The sequence below is a fragment of the Heptranchias perlo genome, chromosome 17, assembly GCF_035084215.1.
Source record: "Heptranchias perlo isolate sHepPer1 chromosome 17, sHepPer1.hap1, whole genome shotgun sequence".
NCBI lineage: Eukaryota > Metazoa > Chordata > Chondrichthyes > Hexanchiformes > Hexanchidae > Heptranchias > Heptranchias perlo.
In genome coordinates, this window is record NC_090341.1 from 30,186,883 (window position 1) to 30,209,731 (window position 22,849).

The following is a 22,849-nucleotide window of genomic DNA, read 5'->3' on the forward strand; positions in this document are numbered from 1 at the left end:
CCCATATCCCTTGATTCCCCCAGAGTCCAAAAATCTGTCTATCTCAGCCGTGATTATATTCAATGACTCAGCATCCACAGCCCTCAGGGCTGGAGAATTCCAAAGATTCACAACCCTCTGAGTGAAGAAATTCCTCCTCATCTCAGTCTTAAATGGCCGACCCCTTATCCTAAGACTACGCCCTCTAGTTCTAGACTCGCCAACCAGGGGAAACAACCGCTTAGCATCTACCCTGTCAATGCCCCCAGAATCTTATGTGTTTCAATTAGATCACCTCTCATTCTTCTAAACTCCCGAGAGTATAGGCCCATTCTACTCAACCTCGCCTCATAGGACAACCCTCTCATCCCAGGAATTAATCTAGTGAGCCTTCGCTGCACCGCCTCTAAGACAAATATATCCTTCCTTAGATAAGGAGACCAAAACTGTACACAGTATTCCAGGTGAGGACTCACCAAAGCCCTGTACAACTGTAGTAAGACTCCCTTACTTTTGTACTCCTACCCCCTTGCAATAAAGGCCAGCATGCCATTTGCCTTCCTAATTGCTTGCTGTACCTGCATGCTAATTTTTTGTGTTCCTTGTACGACGACACCCAAGTCTCTCTGAATACCAACATTTAATAGTTTCTCACCATTTAAAAAATATTGCGTTTTTCTATTCTTCCTACCAAAGTGAATAACCCCATATTTTCCCACATTATGCTCCATCTGCCCTCTTCTTGCCCACTCACTTAACCTGTCTATATTCCTTTGCAGACTCTTTGTGTCCTCCTCACAGCTTGCTTTCCCACCTAGCTTTGTATCGTCAGCAAACTTGGATACATTACAGTCGGTCCCTTCATTTAAGTCATTAATGTAAATAGCTGAGGCCTAAGCACAGATCCTTGCGGTACCCCACTAGTTACAGCCTGCTAGCCTGAAAATGACCTATTTATCCCGACTCTCTGTTTTCTGTCTGTTAACCAATCCTCTATCCATGCAAATATGATACCCCAAACCCCACGAGCCCTTATCTTGTGTAACAACCTTTTATGTGGCACAGTTTACATGCCTGTAGAAGACAGTAAACGAGTAGTAAGAGAAGGGGTGGGGCCGATTAGGGACCATAAAGGAGATCTACTCATGGAGGCTGAGTTACTAAATGAGTACTTTGCATCTGTCTTTACCATGGAAGAAGATGCTGGCACAGTCTCAGTAAAGGAAGATATAGTTGAGATACTGGATGGGCTAAAAATTGATAAAGAAGATAAGTCATCCTGTCTGGATGGGATGCATCCTAGGTTGCTGAGGGAAGTAAGGGTGGAAATTAGCATGAAGAAAGACATTCTATTTGTGCCACTCTTTCTTTCATAGTTTAGTACACTTTCTGAAGTTTATAGAAAATAATGTGAAAACCAACTGAAGCCACAAAGTAGTGGGTCATTTTGTTTTCTTTCTCTCCCTCTCTCTCACACACACACTTCGCCTCTCTGTGTTATAAAAAAAATGCTCAATATAAATTTTACCTGAATATTGTTTTAAAATATGTCCTATAGGTTTTCTCCAATTGATTTTGAAAAACAACCAAATAGATTTTGTCATAGACTTGGCTAGTTTAAATGCTACCTATGCACATAGGAAATGGTACATATTGCACATGCTCAGACTGCCAGAACTGTCTTCAGATAACAGAGTCATTGATCTGGGCAAAAATGTTAAGCCGAAGCCCAGGCTTTTGGGAAATGCTGAGGCCTTAATTAAAAACTTTAAGGAAGATATTAAAAAACACACAAAAAACAATTCAACTGATAATTCTAATCAGGCTTTTGTGGAATATGTCATTTTTGATTTTTAAATTTTGTTTAAAACCTTATTTTGGATATTTCAGTTACTATGAAAAAAATTGTAGTTGAATTTTTTTTCAAAAAGCATTTTTAATGATTCAATTGGTTCACAAACAAATCATGATGGTGAAAACTGAGATGTGGTTTTCCTATTAAAAATGGTAGCATGATGTTAGCATGTATTACCATTGTGATATCTTGACATATGAGTTTTCCATTATAAAGGTGTGACACAGGAAGTACGGTTAATGTGTACAGGAAACGCATGCCATGAGCAGGATTTTTAATAATATTTAGATATTTTGTATTTTCAATTTTTACATTTAAAAATATTCCTGGAATTTTTCAGTTTTCATTTGCAAAGATTAAAAATTCCAGTTCTTTTAAAGTTTTGGCTAATTGTTTATCAACTCTTTCTCCTTCTTTCCTAAAGGTGTTGCTGGGGTCTGGTTCCAGAGAGTGCTGCAGGGCTCTGGTACCTTATTGAAATGACCATTCTTCATATGCTAATTTAAACAATGTGTCAGCAGATTATTCTGCTATGGAGAGCATCGTAGCAGGGTCACTTAGTAGCAATCAGGAATGGAAATCCTGACTGATTTTCCCTTCGTCACCTGGGGTGCTGAGGCTATCTCCACTGCTGCCCTAATTCGACACATGTAAGGAATCTTACAACACCAGGTTATAGTTGGACTGTTGGACTATAACCTGGTGTTGTAAGATTCCTTACATTTGTCCACCCCAGTCCATCACCGGCATCTCCACATCATGGCTACTAATTCGACACATTCAGGGAACTAAACTTGAGACATGGCTTTAAATTGAACTGAATGGTGTCTTTACCCACTGGTCTATCAAGAAGCTTAAAATCCAAGTTTAAGTAGACATAGAGCAAAAAGAGATCAGTTATCATTACTTCAGAAAAATCATGTCCATTATCTCTTGATGCTATCTACTCGTATAGATAATTCGTACACACTTCAGCATTTTGTTCTTCTCTGTTATAATTCAGGCAGATGGTTCTATTTTCTGGTCCTTGTATGTGTGAACATTGTCCACTGTGTCCATGAATAATATTGGAGATATTATGTTCTTTGTGACACTTACAGTTTGCAGATCGCAAGTTGGGTTCAAATGAAGAAGGCCCTTTGCCCATTTGATTTCATCTCTGCAGAATAGCAACCCTACCATCTCCCCATTACAGCATGTGGGTAATTCCTAAATTAGTCAAATATCCTGTTCTGGCCTCAGCCACTAGCACTGGGATCTATTACTTTTCAGTTTGGCTCAGTAAATGCTTATGGTTAACCACAAACCTTTCTGATCCATTTTATTTATTCAACTTCTTCTCAGACTATGTTCCCTGGACCTAGTCAGTCTGTAGACGAACAGCCCAGCATTGTAAGGACGCATCTGTAGCTAATTCTTAACTGTTTGCCTTTATGCGTTTGCTAGACTCTTGATTCACAGAAAATTGTCATTTTGCTTCCATCAATGAAAATATTTTAAACCATTGCTTAACTTTTTGGCAAAATATGTGCAAGCAAATTGATCTCAGATCATTGGATAATGTATATGATATGCCTACGCTAAAAAAACCTAAAAATCCTAAAAACTCTGAGGTTTTTAACAATGCAAGAATCTTTGGAACATGTTTGAAAAACTCTGGATTGGTGTATTGCTGTTGCAAAGGGTCAATCCATGGTCCATTCTACATGTTGGTTCTTACAAAGTACACATCATTGGAAAATACCAGCTGAAATTTGTATATTTGGTAGGAGGCTCAATGGACAGACAATTTGTAAGTATCCTTGGCTAATGGTAGGAAGGTTCAGAAACTTCACACTGCACTCGTGGCAGTATATGCTAATATTCTTGTTACTTTCTTCTGTCTTTCCAATTAGCACGTGAAACAGTTGTCTTTTTAATTCCATGGAATTCAGTGAGTCTTTTGCCTGGATGATGACTTTTTTAGTCAGCGAAGTATCTAACATGCAGACTCTTATCACCATGCATGTTTGATGACACTAAGTTAGGAGGAACAGTACATTGTGTAGATGGGAGCAGGAAGTTACAATGGGACATAGACAGATTAAATGAATGGGCAAAGCTGTGGCAGATGGAGTTCAATATGGGGAAGTATGAGGTAACACACTTTGGAACCAAGAAAGACAAATCAGAATATTTTCTTAATGGCGAGAAACTAGGAATTGTGGCGGAGGAATGGGATTTGCGTGTCCAGGTACACAAATCGCAAAAAAACTAGTGCATAGGTACAAAAACTAATCAAAAAGGCTAATGGAATGTTGGCCTTTATCTCAGGGGGCTGCAATGCAAAGGGGAGGAAATGATGTTTCAACGGTATAGAACCTTGGTCAGACCCCATCTGGAGTATTGCATTCAGTTTTGGGCACCAAACCATAGGAAGGATATATTGGCTTTGGAGGGAGTACAGTGCAGGTTCGCCAGGTTAATTTATGAGGACAGGTTGTACAAACTTGACTTGTATTCCCTTGAATTTAGAAGGTTGATAAGTGCTGTAATTGAAGTGTTTAAAATGATAAAAAAGGATTCAAGAGGGCAGGTACAAAGAAGCTATTTCCTCTGGTGGGGGAATCCAGAACACGTGGGCACAATCTTAAAATTAGATCTAGGCCATTCGGGAGTGAAATCAGGAAGCACTATTTTACACAAAGGGTGGTGGAAATCTGGAATTCTATCCCCCAAATGCTAGTAAATGCTGGGTCAATGAAAGTTTCAAGACTGAGATCAATATATTTTTATTAGGTAAGGGTATCAAGGGATATGGCTCAAAAGCAGGTAAATGGAGTTGAGGTACAGATCAGTTAAGATCTAATTGAATGGCGGAACAGGCTCGAGAGCTGAATGGCCTACTCCTGTTTCTATGTTCTTATGCTCGAGTCTCCAAACAATTGAGAAATTCATTTTGAGTTTCTGCTTGCCTGATATAGGGTGTACATTCTCACATCCCACTTACCTAAGCTTAGAGGACTTAGGTGCAGGCTGCCAAGAACCAAGCCTGAGCCAAATCCAAAGGCTCGATTTTTTAAACAAAAGTGCGGGTGTGTTGGGGGCGATGGGGGGGGGTGGCGGCAAAGAAAATCGCGTTTCCCAGGAGCGGGCAGAAATCCCGGCTCCAACATGCCAAAGAACGTGCACGACCCAGAGTCATCTGGGTGCGCGCGCTGTTCCCAAACCCAGAAGTCCTGCCGGCAATTAAATCCGGAGGGTCGATATTTAAAGCAGCAATTGAACTATTTAACCTAGTTTAAAAATCCAAAAATGCAATTAGCTATGAAGGCAAGCGATTTCAATGCTGCCTCAGCGTGTTTCCCATGCTGTGTGAAACACGCCATGGGAAACGAGTCGTGGCAGCCATTTGGACATTTAAATCCCTGTTTGACAGATGGGGATAAAAGGTCAGTTATTGCAGCAGGGCACTCAGTTTTCTCAGACAAACTTTTGGCTGGGAGATCTTTGTGTTTAGACTGAAAATTCTTGGTTTTCACTCAGAATTGTTCTGTGTACACATATTTACTAACTTTTCAGACCCCCTCATACTGACGCCATCAGGATGGGGGCACGAAGGCTGCATTCACCAGTACATTCGAGGATGAGGAACATCACCATCCTCGCCAGGCAGGGCGTGCACAGCCGCCACTTGTAGCTCTACAACACAGTGCTACGCCACAGGCACCTGCACAAGAGCACAGAGGGGAATAACAAAGGGAGCAACATCGCAGGAGGCACTACCCTCGTCAGAGGGTCTACAGACCGAGGCTCACTGAGGAGCAGTTTATACGGAGGCTGAGAGTGAGTCGCCAGATGGGCACAGACATCTTCAGCCTCCTTCATGCCGAGCTGCTCCCGGCTGAGCCTGGCGGCATCTCATTACCCGTCGCAGTTAAAGTGATCACTGCCCTCAACTTCTTCGCCTCCGGGTCATTCCAGGGTGCCACTGGTGACATCGCCGGGGTCTCTCAGTCATCTGCACATGTGCATAAGGCAGGTCACTGACACATTGTTTCACAGGGCCTCGCAATACGTCAACTTCCCTATGGACGACATCAACCAGACAGAGAGGGCAGTGGGATTCCACCCTGTGGCTGGCTTCCCACATGTACAGGGTGCAATGGATTGCACGTATATCTGAGCACCTCCACATGAGCCAGAACTGTTCATCAAGAGAAAGGGGTATCAATCCATCAACGCTCAGCTCGTTTGTGACCACCGCAAAAGATTTCTTCACGTGTGCGCCAGATTCCCTGGTAGTTGCCATGACTCGTTCATTCTGAGGGAATCCAACATCCCAGGCCTCTTCCACGCACCGAACACCCTTAAGCCTTGGGGACAAGGGATACCCCCTGCACATGTGGCTCATGACACCTCTGAGGAACCACATGCGAAAGGGCTGCTGAAGATGCAATTTTGGTGCCTCGATGGTTCTGGGGGAGCGCTTCAATACACACCAGTGAGAGTGGGTCGCATTATAGTAGCGTGATGTGTCCTGCACAACATGGCGCAACAGAGAGAGGTACCGGTTGATGGGGCCCCATCCCCTCATCCACCATCCACATCTGCCATCCACATTGAGGAGGAGCAGGAGGAGGAGGAGCAGGAGGAGGACAAACCCATGGGCAGAGCAACGGCTCACCTGGCTGCTCGTGAGGCCATGAAGTCACTCATATGTGAACGGTTCTCGTAAGATCCGAAAATGAGAAGCTCAATGGAGGCTAGCCTTCTCTCCATCGTAAACATTCCTGCACTTACCTGCGACACTACCTCAGACATTTCCGCAGTTACCTGCGATACCATCTCAGACATTTCCTGCGACGCTATCTCAGACATTTCAGCAGTTATGTGCGACACTATCTCAGACAGTTGCTCACGTCCCTGTGACACCATCTCAGAGATTCCCTCACGTAACTGTGCCACCATTCAACTAATACAAAAGTTGGACTCCTCCATCCTCTGCGCTATTGTGGAGAGTGTGCGTGGCATCTGTTCCAGTACCTCGCAAATGTGCTGCTGTCCCTTGATCATTCTCCTTTAAAGGATGGCGCCCGGTGTTCAGCATCAGCGTCCAGCTGAGCAGAGCCTGGAGAGGAGTGCGCCCACTGATGCCCCTGTGACCAGTGTCTATTCGTGCTCACTTGTGTGTGGTGACTCATCAGGTGCTAACCCAACTAACTGACTACTAGGACCCACCGAGGTGTAAGTATCTGCGCTGGTGGATGGCTCGTTATGATGTGACGGTGCGCGCTCAGAGGCCGGGAGCTCCTCTGAGGTATCGCCCTCTCCATCACTGCGGTTGTTGAAGGGCCTGTAAGAGAACAGACGGCAATATTAAGCCTCATCACAGATGTGTCACGTTGTGATGAGCATTCTGAGATGTTCAACATGCCAAGCATTGTTAACATCAATTCATGTGTGTGATGAATGTTAAAGTTGTGTTACCAGATGTTTGTGGGTGCCAGTCACAGTGCCCTGATGGACAGGCACTCGAGGGTGTGGCTGATCTGCAGGGTCTCCTCTTCCACCTCTGTGAGGATCACTATTTGTTGTGGCCCCCCTGCAGTCCTCGCCATCTCGCGTGCATTTTGCGCTCTCTTCTAGAAGGGGAGAGATGGTGAAGTGGTCAGCTGATGAATGCATCGGTTTGGGTGAGGCTGACCGTGAAAGAGGTGCATCAGAGGGTGAGTATGAGACAGAGCCATCACACTGGATGAGGATTGGGGTGAGTGGTAGTGGTGGGTCACAAATGGGGAGGTGAGGAAGTGCTCAGGAAGTGAAGGTAAGTTGAGGATGAGCCATAAGTGGGTGTGAAGTGATGTGATAGAGTAGTCTTGGCAGTGCAGAGTGAGTTGGGGGGTGGGGAGGTGGGTGATGTGCAACACGGATTGCAGGAGAATCAGTAAGTGTACTCACTTTTGCTGACCCAGTTAGGTCATTGAAACGCTTCCTGCACTGGACCCAAGTGCGGCAAATGTTGCTCCTGCTGGTGACCTCCTCTGCCACCTCGAGCCAGGCCTTCTTGGTGGCAGAAGCAGCACGCTTCCTCCTGTCAGCCAGGTAAAATAGTTCCCTTCTCCTCCTCACCCCGGCCAGTACCACATGAAGTGAGGCATTGCTGAATCTTGGAGCAGCCTTACCCCTGTGCTGCTCCATTGGGTTTTCTTGCCCTTTGCTCCAGCAAAATCCATTGGAGCAATGGCCCTTTAAATCTAGATGCTGCAGCTGACAACCGGTCATGCTCACTGTGCAGCTTTCGGTTGGCAAACCCGGAAACAAGATTAATGGCATGGGGAACTGTAAGTTTTTATTATTTGGGTTTGACCCCCTCCCCCGCTGCCATCCCGCCACCCCTTTTAAAATCGAGCCCTAAGTGTACATCAGAGAACTGCTGGCGTTTAACCCGCTAAAATTATGCAACTAACCAGCACAAAGTACTGGTAAGCTTTCAGTTGCATCTAGCTTGAATCACCCTACCCTAACTGTAAGGACCATCATTTTGAAGTTCTATTAAAGTTAGTTGTTTGAGTACCGGAGAGGAATGGACTGTATGCTGCTTATTAGATTGTTGTATTCTGAGATAGTGCTGTCCCACAATATCCTTGGCAAAGATGGTGCTTTGTGGGGTGGCTGAGTTTCAGCCTATGCTGAAAGAATTGAGTTTCAAAGAGCTTAAGGGCCTGACGGATGCAGATTATTCTGGATGACTGGTTGTGAGGCAAAAGTGTCTGTGTCTTTTTTGGATGCGAAGACCAATGCTTCACATTTCACAGTGAAGTCACTGTCTTTACTTTCCTTCTTGGAAGTCAACTTGTGGTTTGATTGTGAAAGTGATTCTCCTTTGGTCTTAGCTGGCACCCAGGGAATCCCTATGGGATAAAATGTCACCCAGATGGGAGGATGACACTCTCATCTCGTTATTACACTGCTCTTGTTTCTTCCAGCAGGCATGTGGGACAGAAAAGTGTCAGTAAATTTCCATGTTATGTTGCAAGCTTGGGAGCTTCAGGCAGCAGGCATAGAGGTCAACTTTTTAAATGGAACTCTGCAACAATTGCAAGGCTTGAAGTCTCTCCAATGTTACATAAACTATGAAAGACCCTTTTCCTCTTGTGGATGGAACATTGCCAAAAAGGCCATTTATGACTTTTATTTCAAAATACATCCAACAATAATCCTCTGGTGCTGTGCCATTCAGAAAAAAAGAAATAAATCTGACTATGCTGTGCAGTATAGGAGGTCATGTGCAGCACAACAGGGAAGAGGGATTAGATCAACGTGATTGAAGAATAATAGTGTGTGAATGAGACCTAAAGTGAAGGGGAGTGTGTTTTTTCTAAAGTTGGAAATTTGGATTGATAACTGATCCGAGAATGTTACTATGTCAGGACACTGTCCCTTTACCTTAAGGGCATGTGTTTGAAGTCAACCAGAACAGATGGAATTAAAGTCTCTGCTGTCTGAAAGCTAGATCTTGACTCTGACAAATTTGGCAGACTTAATCTAGATTTCAACATCTCCAAATTTAACTTGACCTAACCAAGGCACCTTCCTGTCCAAAAGAACTGTGTGGGAAAAGGAACTGCCTGGCAATTAAAAAAAAATTACATTAAAAAAAAATGCAATGTTAAAATATCACAATTGGCATGTTCTCTTCTGAGGTCCATTCTTCACACAATATGAACATTGCATCTGACTTGTGCTATGCTTTGTTTGAACTGAGACAGCTTAATGCCGTCAATGTGTATAAAGTGAAAAACATATCCATTCTTACCTTGCTATGCACACAAGCACAACAAATGAAATGATAGTCATGCTTGTCCAGAGATTCATTTGTTCAAATATTGATGAATTAAAATTGTTATTAACACCTCACAGCTTAAGAAACTTGTACAGTGATCAGATACAAAAATATAATCTTCATTCTTTAATATTACTTGTAAATCTTAAATAATTCACTGGTCAATTGGCAAGGTTGAAGTTGCATGTAAGATTGTGAATATAAGGGTAACTTCAGTGTTCCAGTGCTCCTGCAGAAAGACAGAAATAAGGCTACAACACTATAGCGCCACTTCTCCAACTGTGCTCTCTTTGAACTTACTCTATAGAGAATAAATGACAGTATTCAATGGTTTAGTTAAAAAAAGGTGACATTTGACAAATAATAGTGAGTGATGGAGACCCGCCTTACTAATGGTTTATTTTTCTGAGAACTATTGACTTGTGTGTGTCATGGGGCTGGTGTTCCAAGTTCATGCTGCCAGCCAGCACGGCTCTATGCCTCTAAAATTACCCCCCATGTATTGACTGAATTTATGAGTTTAAGTGATTTGTTTTAAATATAAAGTTTAAAAAAATTGTTTAGTAGAGTGTTTGCATGACAGAAGGCTATGCTTTATGACACAGTTGCTGTAATATGATATTGTTCTGTGGCAGTTGGTGAATTCAGTGAAGAGACTTGCAAGGTCCTGTGGCACAGAAGAACACAGTGGTCAAAATTTTCTTGTTGTTTATAATTGTCAAAAAATTGAATGTTGTAGGGATTGGGTGCTGCATTTGGTTAGATAATGACTTTTCACCTTTGGAACCTGGGTTCAAATCTAGCTCGGTCTGATGGGATGAGAGTCCTCACTGTTGCATGCAACAATCCTATACAAATTTAAGCACTCTCAATCCAGTTTCCAATATGCACAAGCCCATGGCACAGATTTACTCCATATCAAATAATGCTATCTGAAACTTGGGAGTGTCCAAATTGGAAATTGTTCCATCCCCAGCACTAGCATCCTTTACACACAAAAAAAATAAAAATAATTGAATGTAATAGAAAAGACTGTAAGTGTTAAAATGTTGGTGTGAGGCAGGCTACCTTTAATCCCTAGGTATACATGATTGTTGCACCTGATGCATCGCATAATTTCAGGAGTCAACATTTTTTTCTGGTTTCAGAAATAATCCTTTGTAAATAAGCCATTGATATTTATGAATGTTATAAAAACATTGAATTATTACAGTAATGGCGTCAACTTGGGTGATACACTGGGGAAGCAGAGCTGAAGTGCACCCGTTGTCTCTGCATGCCCAATTATTGATTCTGCCTGCCTGATTACTGATGCTATGTCTGGCTCTCCCTGCCCAACTTCCAATGCTGTCTGGCTTCTCCCCTCCTCCCCACCTGCCCAACAATTTTTCAGTGCTGTCCCTCTCCTCCGGAATAGTTGATTCCAAAGCTTAACTCTGCAATTCCCAATGCTCTGCATGTCTTCCCCTATCGACCTTCCCATTTGTTGCCCTGTAGTTTGTCTCTTCCCCTTACCTGATTCCCGTTGAACTGCCTCTTTTTCTTTGCCTGATTTTCAATGATTGCACTCATCACATCCATAGTTGTAGAAGTCACCCATGTGGCAGTTTGGAGTCAAGAGGACACCCACAGAACTTGTGCACAAAAGATGTTTCTTAGGTGGTAGTTGAGTCACTGATGCATTTGAATCAGTTTATGCAAATGTCCTGTGTTTCCTTGGCTATCCTGATCATTCTTTTTGGTGGAGTTTTATTGCTGGCAACCTGCTTGTCCATGTTTTCAGCCAGTTGAATCAGTTGATTCAAAATTTTCACCCTTGGTGGAGTCACAGTGACTAATACAACAGCTCCCTCAGCAGCAGAAAATTTGGATTGGCTGCAAGAGACAAAGTCGCTGGATAGCAAGTTTAGCAATGAGCCTCTGTCCTGACCAAGGTAAAGGCAATCATCGAGGATTGGGATGTATATTAACAGTGTGGCAGTGGCTCCCCCTAAGTTGGTACGTTTATTTGTTTTGGCCCCCTTTTCTGTAGCTTTAACATTATTTAATTCAGTCCTCTCAATAACATTTTATCACCAGGATATATTGATTTCCCATGGAATGCCCACAGATGAAAAGTTTGTTGATGAACAAGTTGGAATAAGGTATTGGAGGTAGGATTGGGAGGTGCAGGGATAGGAGTGAACGATCTAGAAGAATGAATATTTGATAGGTTATTAGATAAGAGTTTTTTTATTGTATTCTGTTCAGGTTCTGTGTGAGAGGTGTTAGCACATGTTTATATGAGTCTGATCTATTGTATTTATGTGTGTATATGAGTAAGCATGGATAGGTGAGTAACTGTCTTATTATGTATCTGGGGCATATGACATTATAGAAGTGCACTGTGCTGGGATATGATGACAGTTTGAATGGCAAAATTGTGGAGAAGTAGGCTGGTGATGATCTGGAAAGATATGAGATGCTGTTGATGAGTAACATCTAGGTACTAACAGATAGGATAGTTGTGCATTGATAGACTTAATTGAATGTAAAAAGAACTGATCACAGGATAATAATGAGGATCATATTTCAGAAAATAAAGGTGTACTAGTATTAGGAGTGAGAGGGTTTTAGCATGAATACCATATATGGGCCCAATGTATCTCAAATTGAAAGGACAGATCATAACCTTGGTATTGCGGAGAGAACTTTTTCAATGTGTACTTTTAAGCGGCATACCTAGGCCGACAGTATCCTGGATTATAGGAGAGAACTGTTTCTGGCAACAGCTGTCGCTACTCTGGGCTTCATTTTTTTGAAAGCTTGAGTGAGCAGGGACCTGTTCAGGGAAATAACTAGAGGCAAGCAGGCTGGAGTGAAGATCCTGAGTCTGCTTTGAAAGAGGCACCAGCTATTTGCGCTTTCGTTTATGGTGCAGATGTGGTTGCTCAGTCACTTTGATGTTGTTGTTGTTGTCGGTGGCCCCTTAATCTCACTTAGAGAAATACTGAGAAGGAGATGTGATAAAGAAGATGGCGGATAAGGCATCCTGGTCTTGCTGAAAACTACTTGAAACATAGTTAATGCATTGAAAAATAGAGGTGCAGGAGGAAGAAACAGGGCCTTAAATTAGATGGAAAGTTCTTCTGATTGTGAGTCAGAGATGCAGTTGGGAGGATGAGCATCAAGTGGGAATGATGTGTGGATGTCTGGCAAATAAAATTTTAAAATTAGATTAGAATAAATTTTGGACGAATTGTAATTAATTTGATTACAATTAAGAGTGAGTGAGAACCATGACTGATTAGAATGATGGAAAGAAGTGTGACAGGAAGTGCTGTTTATATGCAAGACTTTTAATATATTATAGATAGAGGAGGTGAATCTCCGCAGGTGTTTCCCCACTTGACCCTCGTAACTTAGGTGGAAAAGTCACAGTTGCCCTGTTAAAACTGCAGTGTTTACGCCATTTCTCTGAGGTCACTGTGGCTCTTCTGCCAATGTTACGGTGGATAAGCAGGAGAACCCCCACGGAAAAGTCACCCCCATAATATATATTATTACTGTAGTACATGAATGATGTGCCAAATTAGTTCTGCACTTAACAGAGATACACCTAGCAATATTCCTGTATATCTCACATTAGAGTTATCACACAATGCAACATGTTTTAATTGAGGTTGATAAACAGATCAATAGTAGGGCTTTAACAGCCTTTCTGTCGTAGCAGTAATCAACAATATCAATTTATACTAACTGAAATAAACCAGTGTTGTCAGGTTACAAGCGTTTGTCTCAGATATTGAACATATATGCAGGTAGTAGCTATAAAATAATTTCATAAATTTGTGATATCCATATTTATACAGATGCTCTGGGTCCATTTTCCAATATATGCGGTCAATTGATCTTTTTGTAGTGAATTTCCTGGATGTTTAATATTGTGTGAAACAGGACCTAATACAAATGTCATTATCATCTTGGTTTACTGGATCTTAGGCACAAATGTACAGTGTCACTTTGAAATAAAATGATTCAGCAGTTTTAGTCAATGTTTACACAGAACTTTCACCCACAGCTGAAATTATTCCAAAGTAAGATTTTGTAGATTATTAGTCACGAAACTTTTTAAACACACTAGTGGTAAGTCAGCTTGAACTCAATACTCCCCCTGGTATTTTCTGTTTCAGTCAGTCAGTTTCATTCTGAACGTTGTGCATACAGAAAAAAATATTGTGTAAGGACATTGCGATGGCACAGAATTGCATTTGGATAACACGATTTAAAGAGCACGAGTGATAGATGTTTGTACAATTAATTTACTAAGAATCCACAGTTTGCCATGTTACAGCTGTGGGCTTTTATAAGGCCAAAGCGAGATGGTTCGTTCCACCACCAGCTACTTCACACAGAAACTAACAGCTTTTGGAGGAAAAGGAGATCCCTTTGTCATGCAGCTACTTCTCCAAATGCATTATACAGCATTATATATACAAGAAACCAACTGTGAAACAAAATATGTGGAAGAAACGGACAGGCTACGTGAAGATAGCTCACACTACTCAAATTAATCATTTGAAAAGAAACTTGTTCAATGGGGAACATTTAAAAATCACTGTAGCTTAAAATAAAAAGGCAGATGAACAGATTGAGTATATTTTTGATTTTTGGGGGTAATTCATTAGGAATGATCCAATATGCATAGCAGATTATTACTTTTCATAAAATAAATAAAATGGAGTGTTTTTAATTTGGGCATAAACACACCATTTCCAAAAGGAAAAACTCAATTCAGAAGTACCTTAACAAAAGAAAACTGTTGTATCACCTTCTTCTGCATGCCTCTTCTGCATACATAGAAATGCATTCAAGAAGGAGGAATTTGATAAGGAAATACACAAAATTGAAAAATGAATGTCAAACAAAAATGCAATTGGGTTATTAATAAAATGTATGGATCACACTAATATAAAGGGCATTTTCTTTTTAAGCAGTTGGCAGCCAGTAAAGAAATATAAATAAATAAATAAATAAAGTTACCTAATTCACTCATCTCCACAACATTTTACCATCAAGATATATATATATACATTACATTGATGAAGCGCCAAATAGGTTCTGCATTTAACAGGGTCACACCTAGCAATATTCCTACATATCTCACTTAACATTATCAAACAATGGTTACTCCATATTGCTTATGAACATATAGAAATTAATTTAGAAATCAATGGTTCAAATAAGTGCTAAATTTTTCACACAGCTAAAATTTCAATCTTACTTATAACAGTTCCCTCATTTCCACTAAGAGGAGTTGAAAAATAAGATCCTACTGTGGCTAACTGAATAACAGAGTGGTACATGCATTTGTCACCAGGCTATGTCAAAATTTCAGCCTCTAAATCTAACTCTGATCTAATCTTCCTCCTCGTCTTCTTCATCACTGTCTTTCATTGTAATCCCTTGGAGACCACCACCTTCTGAAACTGATGCTGTGGCTTCTTCTACAGCGAGTCTGTTCCGCACTGTGTCATAGGTCTTACTGTTCAAGATCGAATCCAGTACTCCCTGCAGCCGAAAGTCTCGGTATGTTTTCTACAAGAGTCCAAAGATATATAGGAACAGGTGTAAAATATTACATTCAATACTTAAAAATGACAACTTCTATTAACTGGCAGAAGCATCATTATATATTAAGAATAATGCTTTACTAATACTATTTCGGACAATTCACAGTAATTTTAAAGTCACATCCAATCAACTGCACACAACAGCACTTTAAATCCTTTTCATACAGTAAACTTAATGTTAAGCATTGCACATCATTAATGTTATAAAGATGTATGATCAACATGCTTACAGATTTTTATGTGAAGTGCCTCTTAAGGATATTTATCACTGGATGGCAAAAATGAAAGTGTCTTAATTACAAATAACTGGGTTAATATAAACCTAAACTAACTATGCACTTATTTTCTTTTGTTCAATGCTAATTTGAAAGAATATTCAACACCTAGTGTATGTGCAAACACAGTGTTTGTGGCACCAAGAGTACTGGACAGAGTTTCTCTGTTCCCGCCCGCAGACATTCACAATCTATCCTGGAGTTAGATAGGATACAAATCTAAATAGTAATGTGACTCTTATGCAAGGCACTGTGCATTTTTTTGTAGGGATAACTTAATTCAACTTGGACACAATTTTCACGATGGACTGAAAAAAGTGATAGCATCAGGAAAGGGAAATATTTGGGCCCATCATGCAAATATCCACAGGAAAATTATACATATGTGAAATATATTACTTTTTCCTTCATTAAGTACATTTCCATCTGAGATGGCAAGTGGACAACATGCTCCCTGCCCTCTGCTTTACTTTCCGAATCCCAGCTCCCAGTAACAGGTCTATCTCTTCAGGTTTTGTTAATGAACTAGATTGGCTGTTCAATCATCAACATTTCCCTGGAATACTGCAGACCTGCCCGGCCCATGTATTGGAGTAGAGTTTGCTGCAGTTGACTGTATTTCAATCTTCCATTGCCTGGAATGTTCTCTTGGAGCCACCTTGACCCCAAACAGATCCCAAAGAGGATAGTCACTAGTTAGTCATTAGAAAACTTACAAGCATAGACTTCAGTCTTCATCAAGTGGACAGCAGATACCATGAGCTCCTTATAAGTGACTGGTGAGGAGCACAATACACCAGAAAATGTGTGAGTGCATTCTTCTTGGACACAGTGTGGACACACACCATAAGCCATTGAATAGTGGTGACACCAGCTGGACATCTGGAGCTTCAGTAGCAGATGCAACTCAATTGTGGTAGCACCAAACCGTGGATATGCATTCTCATATCCAACCTTCAAGTAATGCCTTCAAACAGCTGTCGTTCTATGTCTCAGTTTTTTCATCAGCTGTATGATAGACCTCTGCCTTCAGCATTATGGAAGGACCTCTACAGCGCAGTTTGTGATATGCCAGCCTCGTTAATGTCTTAGAAATCCAAGTGTCATACCACATACCAGACCTACTCATCATCACCTGTTTAATTCAGGTCCTCATGTGAGAGGCATTGGGAAATAGTTACCTCCAGAGGTACTCTGTAGGAGGAAACCCTCCTTCCCAGTCACTAGTTCCCTTTTTTTGCCACAAATCCACCACCCTGCTTGTTCTGGATCTCACACACAGGCTAAAGAAAGCCCTTCAGTTGTATGCCAAGGAATTTTGAAACACGAAGCAGAACTGTTCGGGCACGTCTTATACGCCATAAACTTAATCTGCATTGGAACTTTGCGGTCATTGAAGAAAGACGAGAAAGACTATTGCGCCCGCAGTCCTTCTCAGTGTGGTCCCACATTACTGTGTCCAGTTGGCATCTACCAGGTATTGATATGAATAATCAATTGTGATAAATGCCCCTTGTATCTTCCAATCAATACTTGTTTTTCTTAGTGGCTTTGTTTAATGTTGGGATGCCCAAATTAAAATGGGTCAATTGAGACAAATGCAGCCTACCCTGAAGTTCTCTATGCCTGGGGAACTGTGCATGGCCCAGGGAGACTTCTAAGAAGAGAAACCAAAATGAAAAGTAAAGATTAGGAAGCAAACACTTTGATCTCATTTGCAGGCTGATTAAATACCTTGCTACTGCCATGACAGACTTATGTTCTGCATTTTAAAACTCTGGATTACTGACCTTTATTTTATAGAGTTCAGTAATGAATCCAAATGATGTTTGAATTTAAGCAGGCTGGGTTCTGAAAGATTTAACACTGAGTGACCTTGGAATTTTGTGCCAGTAACTTATTTATTTATTTGTTATTTTTCTCCTTTTATAAAGCAGTTTGACTCACAGTCTCCCTGTGCTCCCATCAATAATTATGATGACGTGCTGAGCCAGTTGTGCTAGCTTTTACTAGCAAAGTGTTCATCTGGCAGCCTAGCCAAGAACTCTTGAAATTTGCAGAAAGGGATGCTTGTGTGCCAGTTAAGGCTGAATTTAAATCTGGTTTGGCATTTAGAACTCTTCCGTGAGAGTTACTAGACTTCAGCAGGGGTAATCTTTGTAGTGCCTTCTGGTTTGAAATTCCATTATGTGATATCAGTACTGAACACATTAATGGGTTTATATGAAATTCTTTGATGAAGGCATTAACACATTTATCTCAAATGAGCTAATACCTATGTTACAATAGCAGACAGAGGAATTTCATTTAATGCATTCATTTCTAATATTGCACAATGTTATTTCAGCCCATTTGTATAAAGTGAATTCTGCAAGGAATACAGAACTTGAAACATACAACATATTAACAGTTAAATGATATAGTAGCATATCTCCTGTGGTGTTGTTTGCAGTGAGTCAGTAGGTGCACTGTTTTTTAATAATGAGGTGTTATGCCATGCAATGTACACTATATTATTGTGAGGGCAACTGATTTAAGGTCATATTACATTTTTTAAAAATGGCATTCTCGGATTTTCATTAATGTTTTGAAGATCAAGTTCTGCGATTCTGTCCAACATTCTGTGAACAACAGTGGCATTGATTATTATTATATGTTGGTTTACTTATGCTTTTAATTTTAATTTTTTGCAGCAGGGGAAGGAGGTGAGAAAGACAGACAGAAGTGAAGAAGAGAGCACTGAGGAGATGAGAAATACAAGGGAAGGTGAGAGAGACAACAGTGAAGGAGGAAATCAAGGTAGGAACAAGTGAAGGAGAAAGGAGAAGACTTTTTTTTCCAGGCTTCAGTATCACCATCCTTAGCAACATTGCGGAGTGCGAGAGGGGGTTTGTAGAGGTGGGCATCCTGTCATAAGTTTAAGCCTTTTTGCATATTTGTGATGTTGAAATTTAGTAGCTGAACTGCCTGAACAGTAAGTAACTTGCGTTGTAGTTCTTAGTCACCAGGAAAAAGGGACATTAATAGTGATTAGTAAGGACCACAGTGCAAAGCAGCTCAGAAAGCACTCTATTTATAAAGTGTGCCACTTTGCATTGTAGGAAAGTCATTTTGCACATACATGGATTTGGGATTTACTGCCCCCCCCCCCCCCCCCCCCGCAAGCTGATTGCTCCATTCTGGTGCTGTAGCTTCTTCACATTCTGCATGCTTTTTCAGTGCTTGCTCTCACCGGCTGCTTCATTGGACCCAAATTCAATATCCCATTTGGTCAGCAGCCCTTGCTTGTTTCCATCAGCTATCTGGGCTGCTTCAACCCACAGTTTCCCCACACTGCACTGAATAGGAGAGACAGGTATGAAAAAGTTTAGTAGGAAAGTGGAGGAGAGAAAGAGGAGAAGGAGAGAGAAAGAGAAAGGAGCAGCAAAGAGCAAAGCAGGGGAGAGAGTAAAGACAGAGCATGGAAAGAGAGAATCAGAAGAGAGAGAAACAGAAGATAGTGAGAGGATAGAGAGAAGCATACCAGATATGGAGAGAATGAACAAGAAAAAGTGAGACAGCAACCCAGAAAAGGAATGAGAGTAAAGCAGAAAAGGGAAGGAGGAGAGAGTGAAAAGGGAAGGAGGAGAGAGTGAAAAGGGAAGGAGGAGAGAGTGAAAAGGGAAGGAGGAGAGAGTGAAAAGGGAAGGAGGAGAGAGTGAAAAGGGAAGGAGGAGAGAGTGAAAAGGGAAGGAGGAGAGAGTGAAAAGGGAAGGAGGAGAGAGTGAAAAGGGAAGGAGGAGAGAGTGAAAAGGGAAGGAGGAGAGAGTGAAAAGGGAAGGAGGAGAGAGTGAAAAGGGAAGGAGGAGAGAGTGAAAAGGGACAGCCAGACACAAACAGGAAAGAAGAGAATCACACACAGATTTCAAAGAGAGAAACAGAAGAGAAGAAAGATGTAGACAGATGGGAATGAGGAGAGTCAAACAGACAGAGGGAAGGTCTAAACACAGGGAAGGAGAGAGAAAGAAAGAAAGACACACAGAGGGAAGGAGGTGACTGAAGGAGAAAGAGAAACAGGAGGGGAGTAAAAGGCAGAAGGGAAGGAGTGGAGACAAAAGGGAAGAAAATGAAAGCAAGACAAACAGGTAGGGGATGAGAAAGACATAAGAATTACTTGGAATTTACAGCACAGAAACAGGACATTTGGCCCAAATGGTCTGTCGGTAAGAGAATGAGGTGAAAGAGAGAGAAACAGAAGGGATGGAGATACAGAGAGAAGTGAAAGACAGGAGAAGGTGAGAAAGACACAAAGGAAGGAGGTGAGAGACAGAGAGATGTGAAGGCAATGAGACATAGAAGGGCAGGTGAGAGAAACAGAAGTGATGGAGGAAAGCAAGGAAGAAACAAGTGAAGGAGAAAGGAAAATAATTTTTTCCAGACTTACCAATATCACCATGCTTAGTTTTTTCATGGAGCCAGTTGCAAAGAAAAGTAAAATGTTTTTTGAACTACTGAATTAAATTGCTTAGATGATACTTACTGTTGAGATTGATGTGTGACTGAGCCACAAGCAAATGTGGGTTTAAAAAGTATAAAAATAAAATTTTGCTCTGGCAAAATCAGGTGTACCCACTCCTGACTTGGCAGCACTGGGTGATGTCCTCGGCTTAGTAGAATTAGGTAAGGGGTGCTGGAACTTGGAAACACTTGGTGGGGGGTGCTGAGGATTTTCAGGACTGGGGGTATTGTGGTGTTTAGGCCTATAGGGGTTCTTTAGGTTTGGTAGAACTAGGGTTTCTGCAGTGCGGCAGACTGGGGTGGGAAGTGTTATGTGGACTGGCAATACTGGAGGAATATTTTTATGGTTCAGGTGGGGTGAGGTGGTTTGTTAGAAATGGCATCCCCCAAATCTGTAAGCATTGGAAGGGGTTCTGGGATGTCACAGAACTGGGTAGGAGTTCCCGGCATCTGGAAATACTCAGACTGGTGGGACTCAGGGTTTGGTAGCACTAAGGAAGTTCTAGGATACAGGTGCTCTGGGAAAGGTCTTGGAGCAGTGCATGAGAGGTCTGCATTCTAGGAGGATTGGGGAGGCCAGATCCAAGGTCCAACATCCCCCATTCACAGCTCCCAGACCCCTCCCAGTGCACCCGTATCTTAGGACTCCGCTAATGCTACCAATGAAAGTGGAAGGAATGGGGAAGGGGGTCCCAAGGATTAGGATTAGGAGTCTTAGAGTAGTAAGGGGGGCATGGCATGACAGATGGGGTGGGGGGCAAGTATTAAAAGGGAGGGGGAAGGGTCCGAAGAGAAAGTGGCCCATCATCCCTCGGCTCTTTTAGTGTCATCCACTGGCTCCACTGTGTTTGCAGCACTGACCACCATTCCTGATCCCCTAACCAACCCACAGCCTGAGAAGTGGCCTCCCCAATGATTTCCCAGCTATTAACCAGGAATCAGTTTCAGCTCAGTTTAAATGCTTACTGAACTTTTTGTGTGTTTCCTGACAGTGCACACTAAAAGTACACTAAGCACTTTCAGATGTTTCCTAGCTGATAGCCTGAAACCCAACAGGGAGACCATTTTTGGGCCTTAGAAAGGTCAACAATGATGGCTGGGAGGGGTGGATACACAGAGATAGCTGAGGCCGTGAGGTAGAATGGGCAGCAAACTTGGTAGGCGTGGGAACTGATTCTTTAGTTGCAGGCAGGTTGGGTCGGAAGCAGCATGGTGCAATAAGCACTTTAACAAACTTACCGGCTAGGAGCATGGTGGGAGGCCAGCTGGGTAGCGGGGAGAGGCAGCAGCAACTTGGGTCGGTGAGAGGCCCGATGTTCACAGGCCTCAGGTAGGCTGACCTGTTGAGAACATCGCCACCTGCAGCTCAGAGATGCAAATCGGCAGCTGGGAGGACCAGAAATTAAGTGAGTCACATGGAAGAATGAGCCAATCAATGGTAAGTATAAGAAATCGGGTTAGAAATAGCAAGTTCAAGCATGGCAGACTGGCGTGACGGAAATAGAGTGACAGAAATAGTGATGGAAAACAAGTGACAAGAAAGTGTTACAGGAGTAAGTGTTACAGTTAGAAAGAAAGAACTTGCATTTATATAGCGCCTTTCATGACCTTAAGATGTCCCTAAGCGCTTTACATCCAGTGAAGTACTTTTGAAATGTAGTCACTGTTATAATGTAGAAAACGTGGCAGCCAATTTGTGCACAGTGAGATCCCACAAACAGCAATGTGATAATAACTAGATAATCTGTTTTTGGGTGTTGGTTGAGGGATAAATATTGTCCAGAACACCGGGGAGAACTCCCCTGCTCTTCTTCAAAATAGTGCCATGGGATCTTTTACGTCCACCTGAGAGAATAGATGGGTTTAACGTCTCATCCGAAAGACAGCACCTCTGACAGTGCAGAACTCCCTCAGCACTGCAGGGAAGTGTCAGCCTACATTATGTGCTCAAGTCTCTGGCGTGGGACTTGAACCCACAACCTCCTGACTCAGAGGCAAGAGTGCTATCACTAAACCACGGCTGTTACAGGAAGTTATGTGATTATATGTGAGCATTTTAATACATTAAAATATCGATATGTTCAATTCAACATTTGCTTTATTTGTCATTTTGAATGGTCAATAAAGAAGCTCATAACAGCTCTCTGTTAGCCACTTCAAAAAATCTTTTACCTAATCTTTCTGCTTGTTTTCTGCAGCCTTTGAAACTAAACTGCTCAATGGTTAAACAATCCTCACCCCCACCAGCACCACTACCATGCATATACAGTGTACATTACAACTTATGTATTTCATTTCATATCATTGTATTAAGCAACACTTAAGCTCAGATATTTCTGATGGAGATACACACAAACACACACACACACACACACACACAAAAATCACATTTACTACAGCAATGGCCCTTTCATTGGCTAATGTACAATGGGAGAGACAGAACTGCTATCATTGAACCAGACCCATATATAGTCATTTTGTTAAAATAAATAAAAGTTAGCCTATATACTTTTGGGGCCTCATGAAATTTATGTGATGTTGAACTAAACCTGTGAAGAAAAAGGGATAGAAATAGCAACCATAAAACATTTTATAAAGGTACCATTAATACATGTAGGATTTCAAGAATTCAATAGCTGATCACTGTCACAGGCTGAAGCAAGCTACTTGGTGTGCTTCAGTCATTTATTTTCTGTGCACCACTATTTACCTGTTGTGTGTATATATGTATGTATTATTATTTATAATGCATGCCCTGTTTCACGTACCTTTAATATTTCCTTTAATCATTTAATTCTTTTTATAA

General features: G+C 41.7%; 1 protein-coding gene and 1 long non-coding RNA gene across 5 annotated transcripts in view; one reads left to right on the plus strand and one right to left on the minus strand.

Moving 5' to 3' along the window:
• Positions 1–22,849, plus strand: part of LOC137334227 (uncharacterized) — a 67,822-nt gene that overhangs the window by 33,823 nt on the left and 11,150 nt on the right. Inside the window, exon 2 of the long non-coding RNA XR_010966101.1 lies at positions 18,240–18,345. This is a non-coding gene — a long non-coding RNA (uncharacterized lncRNA). The remainder of the gene's footprint in view (positions 1–18,239; positions 18,346–22,849) is intronic.
• The window catches only part of cadpsa (Ca2+-dependent activator protein for secretion a), a 416,704-nt gene continuing 407,801 nt past the window's right edge, over positions 13,947–22,849 (minus strand). For all 4 annotated transcript variants that reach the window (XM_067998838.1, XM_067998836.1, XM_067998835.1 and 1 more), the window contains one exon: positions 13,947–15,236. In XM_067998838.1, coding sequence (XP_067854939.1) covers positions 15,057–15,236 — 180 coding nt within the window. In that variant the 3' untranslated portion in view covers positions 13,947–15,056. The remainder of the gene's footprint in view (positions 15,237–22,849) is intronic.